This window comes from Saccopteryx leptura, chromosome 3 (genome assembly GCF_036850995.1).
Source record: "Saccopteryx leptura isolate mSacLep1 chromosome 3, mSacLep1_pri_phased_curated, whole genome shotgun sequence".
In the NCBI taxonomy this organism is placed as follows: Eukaryota; Metazoa; Chordata; class Mammalia; order Chiroptera; family Emballonuridae; genus Saccopteryx; species Saccopteryx leptura.
Genome location: NC_089505.1, coordinates 97,808,749 through 97,826,367, shown reverse-complemented (window position 1 = coordinate 97,826,367; position 17,619 = coordinate 97,808,749). Strand labels below are relative to the sequence as shown.

Genomic DNA, 17,619 nt, shown 5'->3' with positions numbered 1-17,619 from the left:
CTAAATGCGATTTCTCAGTTGCACCAGGCACATTGCTAATGTGACTGGTGGTTACACTACTGCGTGGTGCAGTGGTATTTATTTTTACGTAGATTCTTCCCTGGGTGTGGGTGATATTGATCCTCTGGGTGCTGCACCATGTTGTTCCTGGGACTTTGTGTGCCACTGGCTCTGAGGAATCCAGTCGTGGCCCTTGGTTGGGTGACAGGTCTGCCACTGCCTCTCCCCCACCGCGAGAGAACCATCCCCGTTGTCAGCCCACCGCCCTTGGATGAGTTGCAGGAACCCACACGGGGTTTCCTCGAACAGAGGAGTGGTGCTCGTCCAGTTCTGCCCATTAAATGAGGCCTTCCTTCAAAGGAACTGGAATCATGACTTTAGTCTTTCACCAGCAGTCCCTGGGGACCTGGGCCCCACGTTGGTCTACTGGATGGGTCTTTGCAGTGGAACCAGACACAGATGCCGTGTGGGCCCTCGGGGCCTGGGAGCAGCTCTCTGGGCTCATGTTCGGACACTGGATCCCCCCTCCCTCATGCTCAGTTCTAGAAGTTGTGTCCTCATGTGTGATGAGGGCAGGGACTCGGTGTCTGCCTTATTCATCACTCTGTCCCCGGCCAGAGCACAGTGCCTGGCGCAGGGGAGAGAGCCAGCACCTACGGAATGAATAAATGCACCCGTGAATGAAGAATGACTTCAGGGTGACACTGAGTTTGCCCCCCACCTGCCTTTCTTCCCAGCTTTATCTTCCACCCCCTTGTGCCAGCCTCTCTCCTCTCTGTCTTTGCTCAAGCTGCCTGCTCTGCCTGGAATACCTTCCTCTTCTGTCACCTGTCCAGACTCCAAGCCACCCTTTCAGTTCCCCCAGTTCTGTCCACACTGTCCTTCCTCCCTGCACCCCCCCCCATTCCCTCTCCTAGCCTGCAGCCTGAATGGCTGGAATTACACACACCTCCACGATCCAGGCAGACATGCAGTGAGCACCTCTGTATGCCCGCTCTCCACGTGCCAGGGCCCATGCCAGCTCATGCTGTAATTCTCTTTTAAAATTTATTGATTGATTTTAGAGAGATAGAGAAAGAGGGAGAGAGAGAAGGAAGCATTCATTTGTTGTTCCACTTAGTCATGCATTCATTGGTTGCTTCCGGTATATGCCCTGACCAGGGGTCGAACCTGCAACTTTGGCTTTTCAGGACAACACTGAGCTAACTGGTAATCAGCCTGCAGTAATTCTTGGTAAACCTCACAACAGCCTTGGAGGGGGTGCTGTTCTGACCCTTTATTTCTGGGTGGGAAACTGAGGCTCAGTGTGCCTGGGTAGGAACTGTCCAAGGGCACACGGTCAAGAGTGGAGACTGATTTGAACTCGGATGGCTAGGCTCAGAGCACAAGCCCTTAACCACACGCACGGGACAGTCTCCTACCCCCCCCCCCCCCCCAGGCAGTACACTCCCTGAGGACAGAGCTGTGCTGTCTTTATCTCTCTGCTCACCCTCAGCCCAGGGACATGATGGTGGGAGACCCGCAGGGGCTCTGAGTCTGCAAGTTGAGTTAGGAGGCGGCCGCAGACCTGGGCCTGCCATGCGCCCGCCGTGCTGGGTCAGCTGAGCACGGAGACTTGGCCCTCCCATGCAGGGTGTCACTGAGGGCTACAACGGCACCATCCTTGCCTACGGCCAGACGGGCAGCGGGAAGTCCTTCACCATGCAGGGCCTGCCAGACCCGCCCTCCCAGAGAGGCATCATCCCCAGGGCCTTCGAGCACATCTTCGAGAGAGTCCAGGTATGGGCCTCGTGGAGGGAAGGGGCAGGGCTGGTGCTTGGGGCCTGCGGGCTCCCCAGGTGTTACCATGCGCGGTCCCAGAGCACTTCTAACTGTGGAACAATGCGCTCAGAGCTGCCTCAACGTGGCATGGGGGGGGGGGGAGGGTGATAGGAGAAGAATTGAAAACAGAAAACAATTCCTTGCATTTCCATGCTTTTTTCCTGCCATTTTTGGGTGTTATCATTTTATTTAGCGTTTCACATGGATACTATGAGATGACGTGGAGAAGTGGTTGTAGCAATCAGCTTTCCTTTACTGAGCAGTTGCTACAGACCAGGCCTTGTACAGAGCCCTTTATTATCCCACTGAACCCCAGCCAGACCCAGGAGGTAACTCTCATCCCCATTTTCGAGATAAGGAAGCTGAGACTTGGAGGTCCTAGGGGCTGGATCAAAGCCGGTCACCCCAGTGTCCGGGCTGCAGGTGAGAAGTGCCCTGGTGACAGTCTGTGGCAGTGTGCACAGATTCCTGCATCTGGGAAATGGGGACTGGGACCCTGTTCAGCTACAGAGCCCACTGTACCTGCACCTGGGACTCACCTGGTGTCCTATGGAACAGACAGCTGCCGGGATCAGCTAGTGCATGGTTCAGGCCACACCTGTGGCCTGGTTTTCTCTACCTGAGCAATGGGGAGGCCCCTCCCCTTTCTTTTTCTTTGAGGCCCGTAGGGAGCATTAGACACGAGCAATATGAAAATTAGCGACTCTGCAGAGCCCCAGGTCGTCACCACGCAGTCCTGGCTGCAGAGGGCTCAGGTAGCAGGGTCAGGATTGGCAGCAGGTGTTCAGGTGTCTGTGCTGTATTCGCTCACTCGCTGCAGTGCGCAGAGAATACCAAGTTTCTGGTCCGGGCTTCCTACTTGGAAATCTACAATGAAGATGTTCGAGACCTGCTAGGGGCTGACACAAAGCGGAGGCTGGAGGTGGGTGCAGACCTGGCACAGACAGGTGGGGGCTGGTGGAGAGGGGAGATTGGCATCGGGTGGTCCTGAAATGTAGAAAATGTATCCTGAGGGCACAGGTACTGGCTCAGACTATAGTGGGACTCTGAACTTGAATTTTAGAGTATGCTTGCCTGACCAGGCAGCGGTGCAGTGGATAGAGCATCAGCCTGGGACTCAGAGAACCCAGGTTTGAAACCCTGAGATTACCAGCTTGAGCACGGGCTCACCAGCTTGAGTGCAAGGTCTCTGGCTTGAGTGTGGGATCATAGATATGACCCCGTGGTCACTGGCTTAAAGCCCAAGGTTGCTGGCTTGAGCCCAAGGTCACTGGCTTGAGCAAGGGGTCACAGGCGCGGCTGGAGCCCCCTGGTCAAAAGCACATATGAGAAGCAATCAATGAACAACTAAGGTGCTGCAACTATGAGTTGATGCTTCTCATCTCTCTCCCTTCCTGTCTGTCTATATCTGTCCCTCTCTCTGTCTCTGTCTGGCTGTTTCTCTTGCTTAAAAAAAAAAAAAGAGAGAGAAGAAAAACTAGAGTATTCTCAGAGCCGATGATGCAGGGAAGGGGTTGGTGGGTCTACCTCTACCACACAAGGTGGGGCTGGACCTTAACTGGGGTAATGCTACCTACACCTGTTGAAATAGATGGAGTTTTGTAATCTCTATCATTTGAAAAAAGAGATCCACTTCCAAAAACTTATTTTGAAAATCTTCAAGATAAAAAAGAACGTAAAATGATTGTCATTCACTGAGAACTTACTGTTCCCCGACTGCTTTAGGCACATTCTCCCACTTGCTACAGTAACCTTGTGAGGCAGATGTTATTCTCCCCAATTTACCAACATGGGAAGGGAAGCTAATTAATTTGCCCAAGTTTCCCACAGCAGTAAATTGCCGAATTGGATTTGAACCCAGGTCTGTCTGGCTTCAAGGTCCTGAATCTCAAACACTCCATTTCATGGCCACTGCTAGGATCAAATTCTGGGACCTTGTTCCCTTGGAAAGGGGTCTGGTGTGGGTGGGCCCATCATATGACCTCACAAGGTAGTTTTGAGATTCCGGAGGATAATGAGGGTGAGCTACTTGGCGGAGTGCTGGCGTATTGCAGGTGTTTAGTATGTGAGCTCTCTCACGCCATTGGGATTCTGAGAAAGGACAGTGTATATGACCAGTGGTGGCACAGTGGAAACCCAGGGAGGAGGAGCCAGGACTGATGGCACATGTTTTGTAAATTGTCCTTTGTCCGACCCCGGCCAGGTAGCTCGATTGGTTAGAGCATCATCCCAATATGCCAGGATTGAGGGTTTGATTCCCGGTCAGGGCACATGCAAGAATCAACTAGTGAACACATAAATAAGCAGAACAACAAATTGATGTTTCTCATTCCTTCCTCTTTCTCTCTAAAATCAATAAATAACAATTTTTAAAAAATTGTCCTTAGTCTCCTAAAAGGCTAGAATCAGAATGAAAGAACATCATTTCCCAGTATGTGAAGCAGAATTAGATGCTTGCTATCAAGATAGGCAGATCCTTTGGGGAATCCAGCGAGGTCAAGTGACCTCACAGGGCTGGACAGTTGGTGGCAAGGCTGGACCCAGATACGGGACCCTTGGGCCTTCACCGTCGTGTGAGGCTTTAGTTATGTGTCCTCTCTGGGACGCTAAATGCTGAGTGGGAGGCCAGTGTGTGGGGGTGATGGTGGCCGCCCCTCCCAAGTCTGGTGCTTCTTATCTGACCAACAACCAGCGGGGTCCAAAAGGCCCACAACCAGCGTTGAGGGTCGGCCCACCTCCGTCAGATTCAAGATGCCTGAGTTGGGGGGGTGTCAATCATGAATGAGCACCAGCCCTGGGAGGTTGCTATGAAGATTCCCATTTTACAGGTGAGGAAACTAGGCTGGGAAAGAGGGTCACTGCGGTCACTGGGCTAGGAAGTCACAGAGTCAAGGTTGGACATTTTCCATGACCCAAACTGCTTAAATCGCCCCTGGCCTCATGCCTTGGCAGCCGTGGGGAGGGTGCAGAACCCCTCCCCATCCTCCCGACCGTCCCTGTCCTCTGGGTTGGACAGGACACTGGAGCCACCCATGTGGGGGTAGGGCTGTTTCTCTGCTCAGTTCCTCACCCCCTCCCCACTTGCCCCTGCTTCATTTGAGGGGGCTGGGAGCTCCTCTTGGCCTGGCGGCCACTCCATGGCCCAATAGAATTAATCAGACTTCAGGGAGCAGCTGTCGTGAAAAAGTTGTTTGTACCTGTCATATCATGGGAAAATCCTTAAGCATTTAAGCTGGAAAGACCCTTAGAGAGCTTCTAGTCCAGCCCTTTCCTTGTACAGATGAGGAAACTGAGTGCCGAGGAGAGGAAAGGACTTGGCCAAGGTCACAAAGCAAACTACTAGTTGTACCTGAACTTGTGGGAACTGAGTGGTCAGGTGCTTTCCTCCCACTGTTTTGGGGGTCAGCGGTATAGGAAACTCCTGGGCAACATGAAGCCAGAAATGAGGATTCAGTTGAGGGAGGGACAGGCTGACTCACTCATTCCACAAGGACTCACTGGGTGCCAGGCCACACACCGCAGCAGGTCCACAGGGGAGTGAGCTCCCTCCCAGTCCCTGTCCAGACGCAGACCCCCGCCCCCCTGCGCTTCTCCGGAACACAGCGGCGCCTGCCCGTTCTGCGCAGGAACCGCCAGCCACCCACCTGGAGTCTTTCTACTGTCTTCTCTATCCGGGAGCTGGAGCGACTGAGTCATGCCTCAGCCCCCAGACAGGGAAATGGTGAGAGGAGGAAGGCCCAGGGAGCTGTTCCCATATGTCAGCCCTGAAAGGCCAGCCTTCAGGATCAGGGTTCTCTGCCAACCCACACTGGGGCAGCAGGGGCCCTCCTCCTGTCATCAGTACCCTGGCCCCTAGAGTGGCTCAGTCACCCAGGCCCTGCCGGGCCGAGGGCTGGCAGCTGCATGCACTTGCCCCAGCTGGGCCGTGGGCCTCAGGCTTGGTGAGCCGGGCTCTCTGGGGGGCTGCCAGTAGCAGGTGCACTCCTGACGCTCCCCAGGGGCACCGCGCTTTTGACCAGATGCCTCCCAGAGCAGGTGCAGATGGGTTCTCGTGTTAACCTCACAACAGCCTTGGAGGAGGTGCTGTTCATATCCTTTATTCCAGATGGGGAAACTGAGGTTCAGGGCACCTGGGGAAGACCGGCCTGAAGGCACAGTCAGTACAGGGTGGAGACTGGATACGAGCGCAGGCGGTCGGGATGCATTGCACAGCGCTGGGCTTGATCATTTCAGTAATTAGGGGTTATTAGACCAGCTAGGGCCAGCCAGAGAGTTTGAGAAGCAGAGCTACACCTCCTCCCTCCCCTCCGAACCATGAATCTCCGTGGAACCCAGCCCAGTACTGGGCGGTGGAGGCGGGCCCTCAGGCCTCTCCAGTTGGGTCTGGCACCAGAGTGTCAGGACCCTCTCCTCCATGGGGGTATTTCCTGGCTCCTGATCAGTGGCGAACATGTCTGCCTATGCCCATCAGTCATGGCCAGGCCACATCCCAGCTGGTTGTCATGGCGACTGGGCAGCCTTGCAGCTGGAGGAGCAGTTACCAAGGAACAGGGCACAGCTGGTGGCTGTCACTCAGCACCTCCTCAGCTCTTCTCCTCCTCTCTAACAGGGAAGGAATGGAGGAAGCCAGGGATCACAAAGTGGGGACTAATCATGGGTTTGGGGGTGACCCCTAAGGGAGGGGTTGCCTCCTTGCTACCTTTTCTGCTCATGAGTGACAGATCATCCTCACTTTCTTCATGACCTATGTTCACTGAGCCCCCTCTGAGGACCCACAGAACTTTTTATTAGTTCCATTCCCTTCTTAAAAATAAAAAAAGATTTTAGCCTGACCAGGCGGTGGCGCATTGGATAGAGCGTCGGACTGGGATGCAGAGGACCCAGGTTCGAGACCCCAAGGTCGCCAGCTTGAGCATGGGCTCATCTGGTTTGAGGAAAAGCCCACCAGCTTGAACCCAAGGTCGCTGGCTCCAGCAAGGGGTTACTCGGTCTGCTGAAGGCCCGCGGTCAAGGCACATATGAGAGAGCAATCAATGAACAACTAAGGTGTCGCAATGCGCAATGAAAAACTAATGATTGATGCTTCTCATCTCTCTCCGTTCTTATCTGTCTGTCCCTGTCTATTCCTCTCTCTGACTCACTATCTGTCTCTGTAAAAAATAAAAATAAAAAAAATTTAAAAAGATTTTAGAGAGAGAGGAAGGAGGAAAAAGAGAGAAACATTGACCTGTTTCCGTATGTGCCCAGAATGGGGATTAAGCTGGGAACCTTTGCATATCAGGACAAAGCTCTAACCAGCTGAGCTATCCGGCCAGGCATTCTCTTTCTTCTTCTTTCTTTTTCCTTCTTTCTTCTTCTTCTTTCTTCTTTTTCTTTTTTGGCAAGAGGCAGGGAGAGACAGGACCATGGAGCTGCTCCTGTACGTGCCCTGACTGGGAATCAAACGGCAACCTCCGTGCTCCAGGATGACGCTCCAACCAACTGAGCTATTTGGGCAAGGCTTAATTTTTTTTATTGACTGATTTTTAGGGAGACAGAGGGGATGGACAGAGAGGGGAGAGGGAAGAGAAGCATTCATTTGTTTTTCCACTCAGTCGTGTACACATTGGTTGCTTCCTGTGTGTGCCCTTACCGGGGATCAAACCACAACCTTGTTGTTTTGGGATGACTCTCTTAACCGACTGAGCTAACCAGTCAGGGCCAGGCATTCCCTTCTTAATCCTCCTAATAGTCATGCAGAAATAGGATTTATTATCCTCATTTTATAGATGAGAAACCTAGGCCAAGAAAGGCACAGTGACTTCCCCAATTAACAAGTAACAGAAGCAGGTTTCTGTCCCAGGCCTGTCTGACTAAATAGGAACCACCTTCTCCTTGAAGCTGGGAGCAGCTGCCCACTTACCTGGACCTACTACTATGTGCCAGGTAGCCTACGAGGCTCTTCCAGGGAGCGTGACAGTGATCAGAAAAGGCCTCCGGCACACAGGTGGGCATGAGTGGAGCCGCCAGGTGCTGCCGAGGCCTCCAGGCTGGCTTCATGACATGCTCTGGGCAGAGTCTCCTGTCCTCTGTGCCCCGTCGTCACCGCCGCCTCCTAGGGCAAAGTCAGCACTTTGTCTTTTCAAGCTCTGGTTACTGCAGGATGCCGCAGCCTCTCTCTAAGCCCTGCCTCTGGGCTCTCCCACCGCCAGTGACCCCTGCCACTCACGGCCCAGTCCTACCTGGGACGCTGAAGCTACCCTGAGCCTTCAGTGGCTCAGAACAACAGATGAGCCACTTTTGTCCTAATCCATTCTGCTCTTGCTAAAGTAGTTTTATGTCTTCTCACACTTGAAAAATATTGCGTTTCACAGCTCTGTGTCAGCAACAAAACAACTTAGCTGCCTGGAGAGCGAGCAGGGAGCGATCAGATAAATTAATTTACTCACTGCCATCGCGCTGAGAGCCCGCGTGAGCTGCGGGCCAGCGGGAGTTCCGAGCAGCAAATGGCCCTTCACGTGCCATGATTCAAGATTCTAGGAACATCTCTGTTGCCCTGGCACCGTGGCAGCGGGGCCCAAAGCTGTGATGACAGGGTGGAGGAGGAGCACTCAGAGCCTTTTGGTGACAACTGTGTCAGTCCTGGGGAGCTAACACTCCCAACTGAAAACCTCCTTCACAATAATAGCACTAACCACAGTAGTGAGGCCAGCGGCTGGCATTTAGGGGACACTGGCCATGTGCCAGGCACCGTGCCAAGCATTTGTATGAGCCTTAGTTTACTGAATCCTCACCATCTCCCCATGGAGATAGGAATCTCATACCCATTTTACAGATGTGGAAACAGACTTAGGGAGGTTAAGTCACTGGCCCAAGGATCCACAACGAGTAAAAGGCAGGGTGGGTTTGTGGCTGGCTCCCCCTGCAACAAACCCTCTGCCTGCGAGGGTGTCTGGGGTGCTCATCGGGGCTGCAGGAGGGCGAAGGTGGTCTAATCAGGCCCTTCCCTCTGGGACCCTGGTCCCCCCACCCCCCGTGCCCCCTGCCCACAGCTGAGGGAGCACCCGGAGAAGGGCGTGTATGTGAAGGGGCTCTCCATGCACACGGTACGCAGCGTGGCCCAGTGCGAGCACATCATGGAGACGGGCTGGAATAACCGCTCAGTCGGCTTCACGCTCATGAACAAGGACTCCTCGCGCTCCCACTCCATCTTCACCATCAGCATCGAGATCTATGCTGTGGGTACGTGGAGCTGGCCGGGGCGGAGCGTGGCTGGGCAGCCTGAGCTGGGTTCCTGCTCCTCTGAGTGAGAGACCTCATGTCTCGGAGCCTCCAGGGCCCCAGCTGAGCCTGAGAAAGATGCTCAAACTGCCTGGAGGAAGCACAGGAGGCCCTTCCCTGAGCTAGGGCCCAAGTTTCCAGGATAAAGAGCACCAATAGCAGCAGTAATACTGGTAGCTACCACTGAGCACTTAACTACGTGCCATGCTTGTGATGTGCATATAGCACATATGACATGGGTGGTGGCCCTTTTCTAACCAGTCCTCTGCCAGGTGTGATCGTGGCTTCCAGTGTAAATAAGTCCATCGTGAACATCTCTGTGCACAAAACCTTTTCCACTTTTAGAGTCGTTTCCTCAGATTAGGTTCCCTGGAGTAGACCTCCTGGAGCAGAGGGTCCGTCTAAGGCTCCTTCACCTTCTCCCAAGAGCGTTCCAAACGGGCGGTCCCAGGTCCCTCATTTCTCTCCCTCTACCTCTCCCCTCCATTTTTTCCTCCCTTCTCAATCTCTTCCCCCCCCCTTTTTTTGGGAGGGGGGATAATAGCCCAAAGAATCAACCCCTTCCTGTGTCCAAGCCTTACCTGGGTACCAGCCAAACCTTTTATTTCTTTACTTTGGGTCCTGGCTAAAACTAGGCCAATTGTGGTTTCAACCAGTCGGAAACTAAGGAGGAACTAAGGAGGAAGTCCCTACCCCCACCCCTGTCTCATCTCATTTGGAACTGTGCATGGATTTGTCAGGAGACAAAAAACAGTTATTAATAGTTAAGAGCAGCAAGCTGTCATTTAATGAGTGCTTGCTGTGTGCCAGGCACAACCCCGAGCTCTCTCCACATGTGCTATTGGTGCGTCCTCACCACAGCCCTTCAGGGTGGGCCTTTGATTCCCACTTTATGGATAGAAAGGCTGAGAGTCGAGTGAATTTATTTCCCCAAGTCTCACCACTATTAAGGGATGGAATCAAGCCTGCACCCTCACAGGTCTGAGTCTCCCAAACCTGTGCTCTGAGCCCCTGATGCCAACCATGGGGGACCCAGCTCCTGTCACCCTCGGCACTTGGGGCCTGTCCTGCTAGCACAGCCTCAAGTTATAGCGGAACCGGGCTTTTTCTCAGGGGAGACGTCTACCTGCTCTGTGCCAGGCCCTGCGTAGACCCTGTAAAAATGTGTTGTCAGTTTACTCCTCCCAACAACCAACCCTACTGGGAGCGATTGTTAGTCGCATTTTGTTGATAGGAGAACTGAGGATCAGAGAGGTGCGTGACTCTGCCAAGGTCACACAGCAGGCAGGAGGCAGGACTGGGATGGGAACCAGGGCCAAGAGTCTCCAAAGCCAGTGGTTTTTGCATTAAAGGATACAACTCCCTGATGACCCAGTCACATCTCCCCACCCCCACCTTTGGCCTCACAAGAAATGTGTAGGACCTGTTGTGGTGGCCATAGACGTCTGCTGCTCAGAGAATAGTCTGCCTCCCAGCCCCTGCTTCTGGAGTCCGACAGCCCCAGGGTCTGATCTTGGCTCCTCCACTTAACAGCTGTGGGCCGTGGGCAAGTTAAATGCCACGTTAGCCTCAGTTTCCTCTCTGTCAGATGGGCACAGTAAGAGCACCCCCCCTCGTGAGGCTCCTGAGTGGCTGAAATGAGACCCTCAGTGAGGGTGAGCACTCAGGGCCTGATGCTGACTGCCCTCGTTACCACGGAGACCTTCCTAAAGCCCGCACCCCTCTGCCTGGTCTGTCTGCAGACGAGTGGGGCAAGCACCACCTCCGGGCAGGCAAGCTGAACCTGGTGGACCTGGCGGGCAGCGAGCGGCAGTCCAAGACAGGTGCCACAGGGGAGCGGCTCAAAGAGGCCACCAAGATCAACCTGTCACTGTCAGCGCTGGGCAACGTCATCTCGGCCCTGGTGGATGGGCGCTGTAAACACATCCCCTACCGCGACTCGAAGCTGACACGGCTGCTACAGGACTCGCTGGGCGGCAACGCCAAGACGCTGATGGTGGCCTGCCTGTCGCCTGCTGACAACAACTACGATGAGACACTCAGCACGCTGCGCTACGCCAACCGGGCCAAGAACATCAAGAACAAGCCGCGCACATCAACGAGGACCCCAAGGATGCCCTGCTGCGCGAGTACCAGGACGAGAACAAGAAGCTCAAGGCAATCTGGCCCAGCAGATGAGCCCCAGCAACCTGTCAGGTGGGGCAGCGGGAGGAAGTGGCAGGAAGGGTCGGGGGACCCAGGAGAGAGGTCTGTCCCGGGGTCTGCCTGCCGGCAGCTGAGTCTATGAGACGTGGAGGCAACGCCCCATGACCGCTCAGCTTCATGGGACCATGGCTTTGGGAACAGTGAGAGACAGCCCTGGTTGGTGACAGCCCGGATGGTGTCTGCTCGCTGATGCCCCAAGAAGAGCCCAGTGTGTCCATCCTGTCCCATCAGCTGGGGGCGGGGGGGGAGGGCTGTTGCCTGCTCCCTGCCTCCCGACTGCACATTCGTCATCCGCTTGTCTGCCTGCTGTCTCTGCGGCAGCATCTCGTGATGCTGTGCTGCTTAGCCGCTGGGTGACTCACTCCCCCACGTCCCACCCCCACTCCCAAAAAGGCACCTCGTGATGGCAGTGCTCACGCCCCGGCGTCTGGCTGTCACCTGGTAGGTAGAGGCCCATACGAGGAGCACAGGTCTGCAGGGCACTGCAGCTGAAGGACTCCAAGGGTTTTTCTTATCTGAGAAACCTTTGAGGAAGGGAGTGCAAAAGAGCCTGGGTCCATCTGTCTATTCAGCCAGCTCTCCACCACCTTCCCATCCATCCATTCTACACACACCCCCATTCATCTACTCGTCCACCCACCCATCCACCCACGCATTCACCCAACCATCCACTCATCTACCAGGTATCCATCTACCCTGACATTTACCTACCTGCCCTTTCACCCCACTCCATTATTTACCCATTTACCCACTCACCTACCTAATCACCCCTCCATCATTGATTACCCATTCATTCACCGATTCTCTCCGCCCACCCATCTATCCTACCATTCATACGTCTACCCATTCATTTACTTCATCCTGTCATCCATGCTTTTACCCATCTTTCCACCCACCCAACCATCCATCCATCCATCCATCCATCCGAGTTCACTAAGCACCCACTCTTTGTGTATGGGCCTGTGCTGAGCACTGGGGACCCAGAGATGAATCAGATCTCAGCTCTGCCTCATTGGCATCTCATCTCCTGAGGGGCATGGAGGACAACTCATCATGTGGGACAGGGTTAGTGAGCAGAGTTTAGGGGGATAAGAAGTCTCCCTATTACACAGGATGAGAGTGGCCAGTGTGTGCAGAGGTGCACAAAACAATAAGGTGTGTCTGAGGGACCACGAATACTTCCGCTGCATAGGGGGATGAGAGAGGGCAGGTGAGGTTGGCAGGGGCTAGAATTGCGGTGGCCTGGAGCACCACAATGAGGATTCCACTTCGGCAGGCAATCCATCTTCCTCCTCTTTCCCTGCTTCCCCACCCCCGATCCTCATTGCCCCAAGGATGGGAAGGAGAAGCTAGATGGGGGGGATGGTGAGAGGTGCGGGAAGGAGTTGGGGAGGCCCTGCCTGGGGCTCCCCAGGCCCAGCAGCTAACATTGGTGCAGCCTTGAGTGGGTATCGTAACAGCCGTGCGGGGAAGGGGCGGTTGTGTCCCCCCTTCCTGGATGACTAACAGGCAGCTCAGCAAGATGAATGCTGGTGCAGGGTGAGCAGTAATCGCTAGTCTCCACGCTGGCACCAAGGGCAAGCGGTTTAGCCCCACTGAGCCTCTGTCCTCGTCTGTAAAATAAGGTACTAACGACACCTGCCTTGCTGTCGTGAGGCAGTTGGGAGGACTGTATGAGGTATGCACCTGTGGGCTTAGCATGTGGTGCTTTAACTTTGTAGGTGGGCCTTAAACCAGGTGTCTGACTCGGCGTTCCCTGCGTTCCACCCCACGGCACTTAGCATTAGCCGTGGCCCCCTCTGCCCCAGTTCCCCCCCTGGCTCCTGGCATACTTCCCTCTTCCCCATCTAGCAAAGCTTGAAACAGCTTTGTCTGATTTCTCTGGCCCCCGTTTCTCCACTTCCACTCTCTGACCCCAGTCCAGCAGGCGGTGCGCCCGGTCCTGCCGAGCCTGTCCATGTCGTGGGCGGCCTGATGGTCAGGATGGCGATCTGCCTCAGGCGAGGCGGGGGTCGGAGGAACAGTTAGGACTGGCTGGTTTAGGGGCACTGGGGCCGTCCCTGCCTGTCTGGTACCTGGCTCTCGGGTGATTTAGGGAAGGGCAAATGCTGGCACAGTGTGTGAGACTTAGATCAAGGAGGTGGTTGGAGGTATGCACTCAGGATCGGTAGGTTTTTATATGAAAGGTGGGCTTGCCAACAAGCTGTGGACTGTCTAGGAATTAGCTGGCCCTGGGAGGGGCAGTCTCTCCCTGGCCAGCAAGTCCACCGAAATGCCAAAGCATCAGAAAATACAGTTTATAAAAATAATTGATGCAGTGTGTCCTCTGAATTCCAGACTTGACTCTCCAGCTGTTTTAAACTTAACACATCCAACACTGAGCTCTTGATCTTCCCCAGATCTGCTTGTCCTACAGCTGTCCCCACCCCGCTGGTGGCAAGCCAGAACCTGGGGGGTCAGCCTTGGCTCCCTGAAAGCTTGAACCCATATCTAATCCGGTTGTCTCCACTTTGCAAACATGTCTAGGACCTGCCCAGCGCTGCACCGCGGCCTGAGCCACCGTCATCTCCCACCTGAATGACTGCAGAGGCCCCCAGGAGGTCTCCTGCGTCTGCCCTTGTCTCCCTCAGTACGTTCTCCGCCCAGCAGCCAGGGAGGTCTTGTTCAAGTGCAAGTCTTTTCACTGTTCTGCGCTAACCTATCCAATAGCCCGTTTCAACCCAGAGTCCAAGCTCACGCCCTCCTCACGGCTTGCGAGGTCCCCGTGATCTGGCCACGCCCCCTCCCACCTCCTCTTGCCCAGACTCTGCCTCGCTCACTCCGCTCCAGCCACAACGGCCTCCTGGCTGTCCCGGGAACGGTCTAGGCCGCTGCCTCCTGGAGGACCTCTGCACTCACTGCTCCTTCCTGTCTGTCCCCAGGATCTCAGCCTGCCTCGCTTCTGTCCCTGACTTCCTCCAGATCGCTGCTTTCCTCTTGTCTAAGAGCTCATCCCTTTCCGCAGGACTCACGTTGCAGGCCTCCCCCTGGTTCTTACTCCCGAGCATCCTGCCTGCTCTCTGTCTCTCCGCCCCGCGTGCCGCCTTGTAAACATGCCACGCGCTGGCTTCTTTTGTTTGCTTTTCTCTCCCACCTGGAAACTCAGCTTGTGGGTGTGGAGCTTGGTCTGTTTTGTTCAATGCCACATCCCCGGTGCCTGGAACATGCGGTGCTCAAGAAATAGTTCCTAAATGACTGAATCAGTTAGCACTTTACATAGAGACATGCTTCAGATAAGTTCAGTACTTCAAAGTCTTTTTGAATGAGCACGTGGTTGTCTTTGTGGATTGCTGCTTTAGTTCCTACTAACGGTGAGCAAATGGGTCACGGCCCCTCCGTTCTGTTTTCCTCCCAGCCCTGCTGTCTAATCAAGGGCTCCTAAACCCTGCCCAGACTGAGGAGAAGCCCTTGCCCCCATCCGTGATCCAGCATGACATGGAGGCTGAAAAGCAGCTCATCCGAGAGGTGAGACCCGGAGCAGGCGGGACAATAGGCGGGCAGGTGGCACCTGACAGACTTTCTCTAGAATCATGTCATTTTTGGAGCCCAAAAAGCTGAGGCTCAGAGCATGAGCATGACTTGCCCAAGGTCACACAGCTAAGGAGAGGCAGAGCTGGGATTGGAACTTGAGTTCCTGACCACAGGGTCCAGTACATCCCACATCAGTGAGAGGACAGAAAGGGGTGTAGGGGCGTCTGCAGGAGCGCCGCCTCCCCTCAGCACTGCAGGAGAGGGTGTCCCCCCTCACCCCCACCCCGGTGCCGGAAGTGGCCCGGGCAGATGTGAGGAGGTCAGAGCGGAAGGAGTGAGTCCCCTCAGCAGGTGCCAAGAAGCCTGGGCTGACTGACAGCAGGGCAGCTGGGTGGGCAGGGGGGAGCCCCGAGCTGCCCGTCTGACTGGTGGATAAGTGAGATGTTGGCCTCCAGAAAAATCTGTCACCGGGGGTCACCACAGTCCTCCTCTCACATACAGGCTCTCAGGGTTCTCTGGCAACCTCAAGGCAGGTAACAGCTTCATTTACAGACTCTGAGCTAATAATCCCCGGGGGGCACTTAACATCGCCAGGTGTGTGGGAGCCTCCTAACTCCCGGTCCCCAACTCCAGGCTCTGTGGGTTTCTGGAGGTTCCTGCTACTTAAGGGCCACCTTCTGAACCCGAGCACGTGGTGGGGTTTGACATTCTGCGGTCCCTTTAGGGCCTTCGCTTGCTTGGTGGAGAACCGAATGCCGGCAGAAACAGCTCAGGGACCGACTGGGGCCTGGGCATGCCTGCTCTGGGCCTTTACCACTCAACTATGACCTCAGATGGGACCTGCCCTGAGGCTCCTGGGAGCCCTGGCCAGGCTGTGGGGGCCTGGGGCCCAGCCTCTGGGGCGGGTGTGTGTGGGGGAAGACCAGGTAAGGCCTGGGGGGGCTCAGTCCGGTGGGCTAGAGAGTAGAAGAAATGGACGCAAGAGTCTCCCAGCGCTGCCCATGACAGGCAGAGGCTGTTACTGCTGGGGAGAGGCCCAGCTGTGGCCAGATGGGCCCTGTCCTGCCCCTGTGAAGGTTCTGGGAGCTCAGCTTCCAGTCTGCCTTTTCCCAGCGGGGAGCCCCTGGGGCAGGGTGAAGAGGGGGCTTTTGGCCATGGCCAAACCCAAACCCACAGAATGAGAGAAGTTACACTTTGAGGGTTCAGAGTAGTTTTTTTTTTAATTTTTTTAATTTTATTTATTCATTTTTAGAAAGGAGAGAGAGAGAGAGGGAGAGAGAGAGACAGAGAGAGAGAAGGGGGGAAGAGCTGGAAGATCAACTCCCATATGTGCCTTGACCAGACAAGCCCAGGGTTTCGAACCGGCGACCTCAGCATTTCCAGGTCGATGCTTTATCCACTGAGCCACCACAGGTCAGGCCAGAGTGGGTTTTAGAATCACATAGCGACAGGTGGATGTTGGTCACAAAACAGTGGGGGTAGGAAGGGTTGGCCAGAAGCTGGGATGGAGGCTTCCTCCTCAAGGAGGAACTGCTGGGTGGGCAGGCATCGCCCCCTAGTGGTCACCAGGGAGAAGAGCTGCCGTGCGGGCTGGAGGGTCCTTCTGCCTTGGGAATGGGGGGTGCCTGCCTCCTCCTTGTGGGACAGACCAGGGGACCCTGCATCAGAGCACTGCTACCTGAGGCCACCACCACCAAGTTTGTTTTCTGACACTAGAGTTTCTAATATGAGCCACACTTCCCATCCCAGAACCAGTCAGGACTCTCGGGATAAGGGAGGTGGCCCTGAGGATGGTGGAGAAGGGTGCCAGGCCAGGAACTGACTCCACCACGAGCTGGGGGTGTGACTGTGGGCTTCAGTCCCCCAGCCGTACAGTTTGGGGTTGGAACTAGAAGATTCCTAGGGTCCATCCAGCTTTTATGCTCTGCAAGTCCAGTCTTACAGGCTCTGTGGCCTTGGGCAGGCTGTTCAGGCTCTCTGAGCCTGTTTCTCGTCTCCAGAATGGGTAGTAAGAGAGGGACCTGAAGGGGTCTCGTTGTTGGGGTTTGCGCTCGAGCCCTCGTTAGTCATCAAGCCTTTTCCGAGCACCCCGGTCACAGGCATTGCAGCTGGAGGCACACGTGGGGCCAAGGAAGAGTTTTATTGCTTTTGCTACTGGAAGTAATAGAGCGGGTTTTGTGAGCTGCTGGGCGTGGTCTAGAACCGCGGGAGAAGTCCTCGGCGTAGAGGGACATGGGGACTGAGAAAGCCAAGTCCTCAAGTGGGAGCTCGGCTTCAGATGGTTCATCATCCCGTCACAAGAGGGGACATAGAGCTTTCTGGAGGGCGGACGGGAGGGTGGACGCGATGGTGAGGAAGTTCATGTGCTGTCTGTAGAGTGGGAGACAGGAAACGGGGGGCGGGGTGCAGAGGGAGGGGAACGGAAGGACTGAGTGGAGGACCATTTGGTGAAAATGTTTATTGATGCAGAAAGGTGTTCATGACACTGTATATTGCTTTGTGGAAGAAACAGATGACAAATACATATAGTATTAACCTGTTAAAGATGTGTAGAGACGGCCCTGGCCGGTTGGCTCAGCGGTAGAGCGTCGGCCTGGCGTGCGGGGGACCCGGGTTCGATTCCTGGCCAGGGCACATAGGAGAAGCGCCCATTTGCTTCTCCACCCCCCCTCTTTCCTCTCTGTCTCTCTCTTCCCCTCCCGCAGCCAAGGCTCCATTGGAGCAAAGATGGCCCGGGCGCTGGGGATGGCTCCTTGGCCTGGTGGATCTCCTGGTGGATCTCGATTGGGCACATGCGGGAGTCTGTCTGACTGTCTCTCTCCC

General features: G+C 55.1%; 1 protein-coding gene across 1 annotated transcript in view; it reads left to right on the top strand.

The window, feature by feature from the left end:
- Positions 1 to 1,686: 1,686 nt before the first annotated feature.
- Positions 1,687 to 17,619, top strand: part of KIF17 (kinesin family member 17) — a 37,880-nt gene continuing 21,947 nt past the window's right edge. The window contains 7 exon segments of the mRNA XM_066372634.1: positions 1,687 to 1,779; positions 2,642 to 2,743; positions 8,853 to 9,042; positions 10,824 to 11,173; positions 11,176 to 11,239; positions 11,242 to 11,277; positions 14,681 to 14,790. Coding sequence (XP_066228731.1) covers positions 1,702 to 1,779; positions 2,642 to 2,743; positions 8,853 to 9,042; positions 10,824 to 11,173; positions 11,176 to 11,239; positions 11,242 to 11,277; positions 14,681 to 14,790 — 930 coding nt within the window. The 5' untranslated portion in view covers positions 1,687 to 1,701.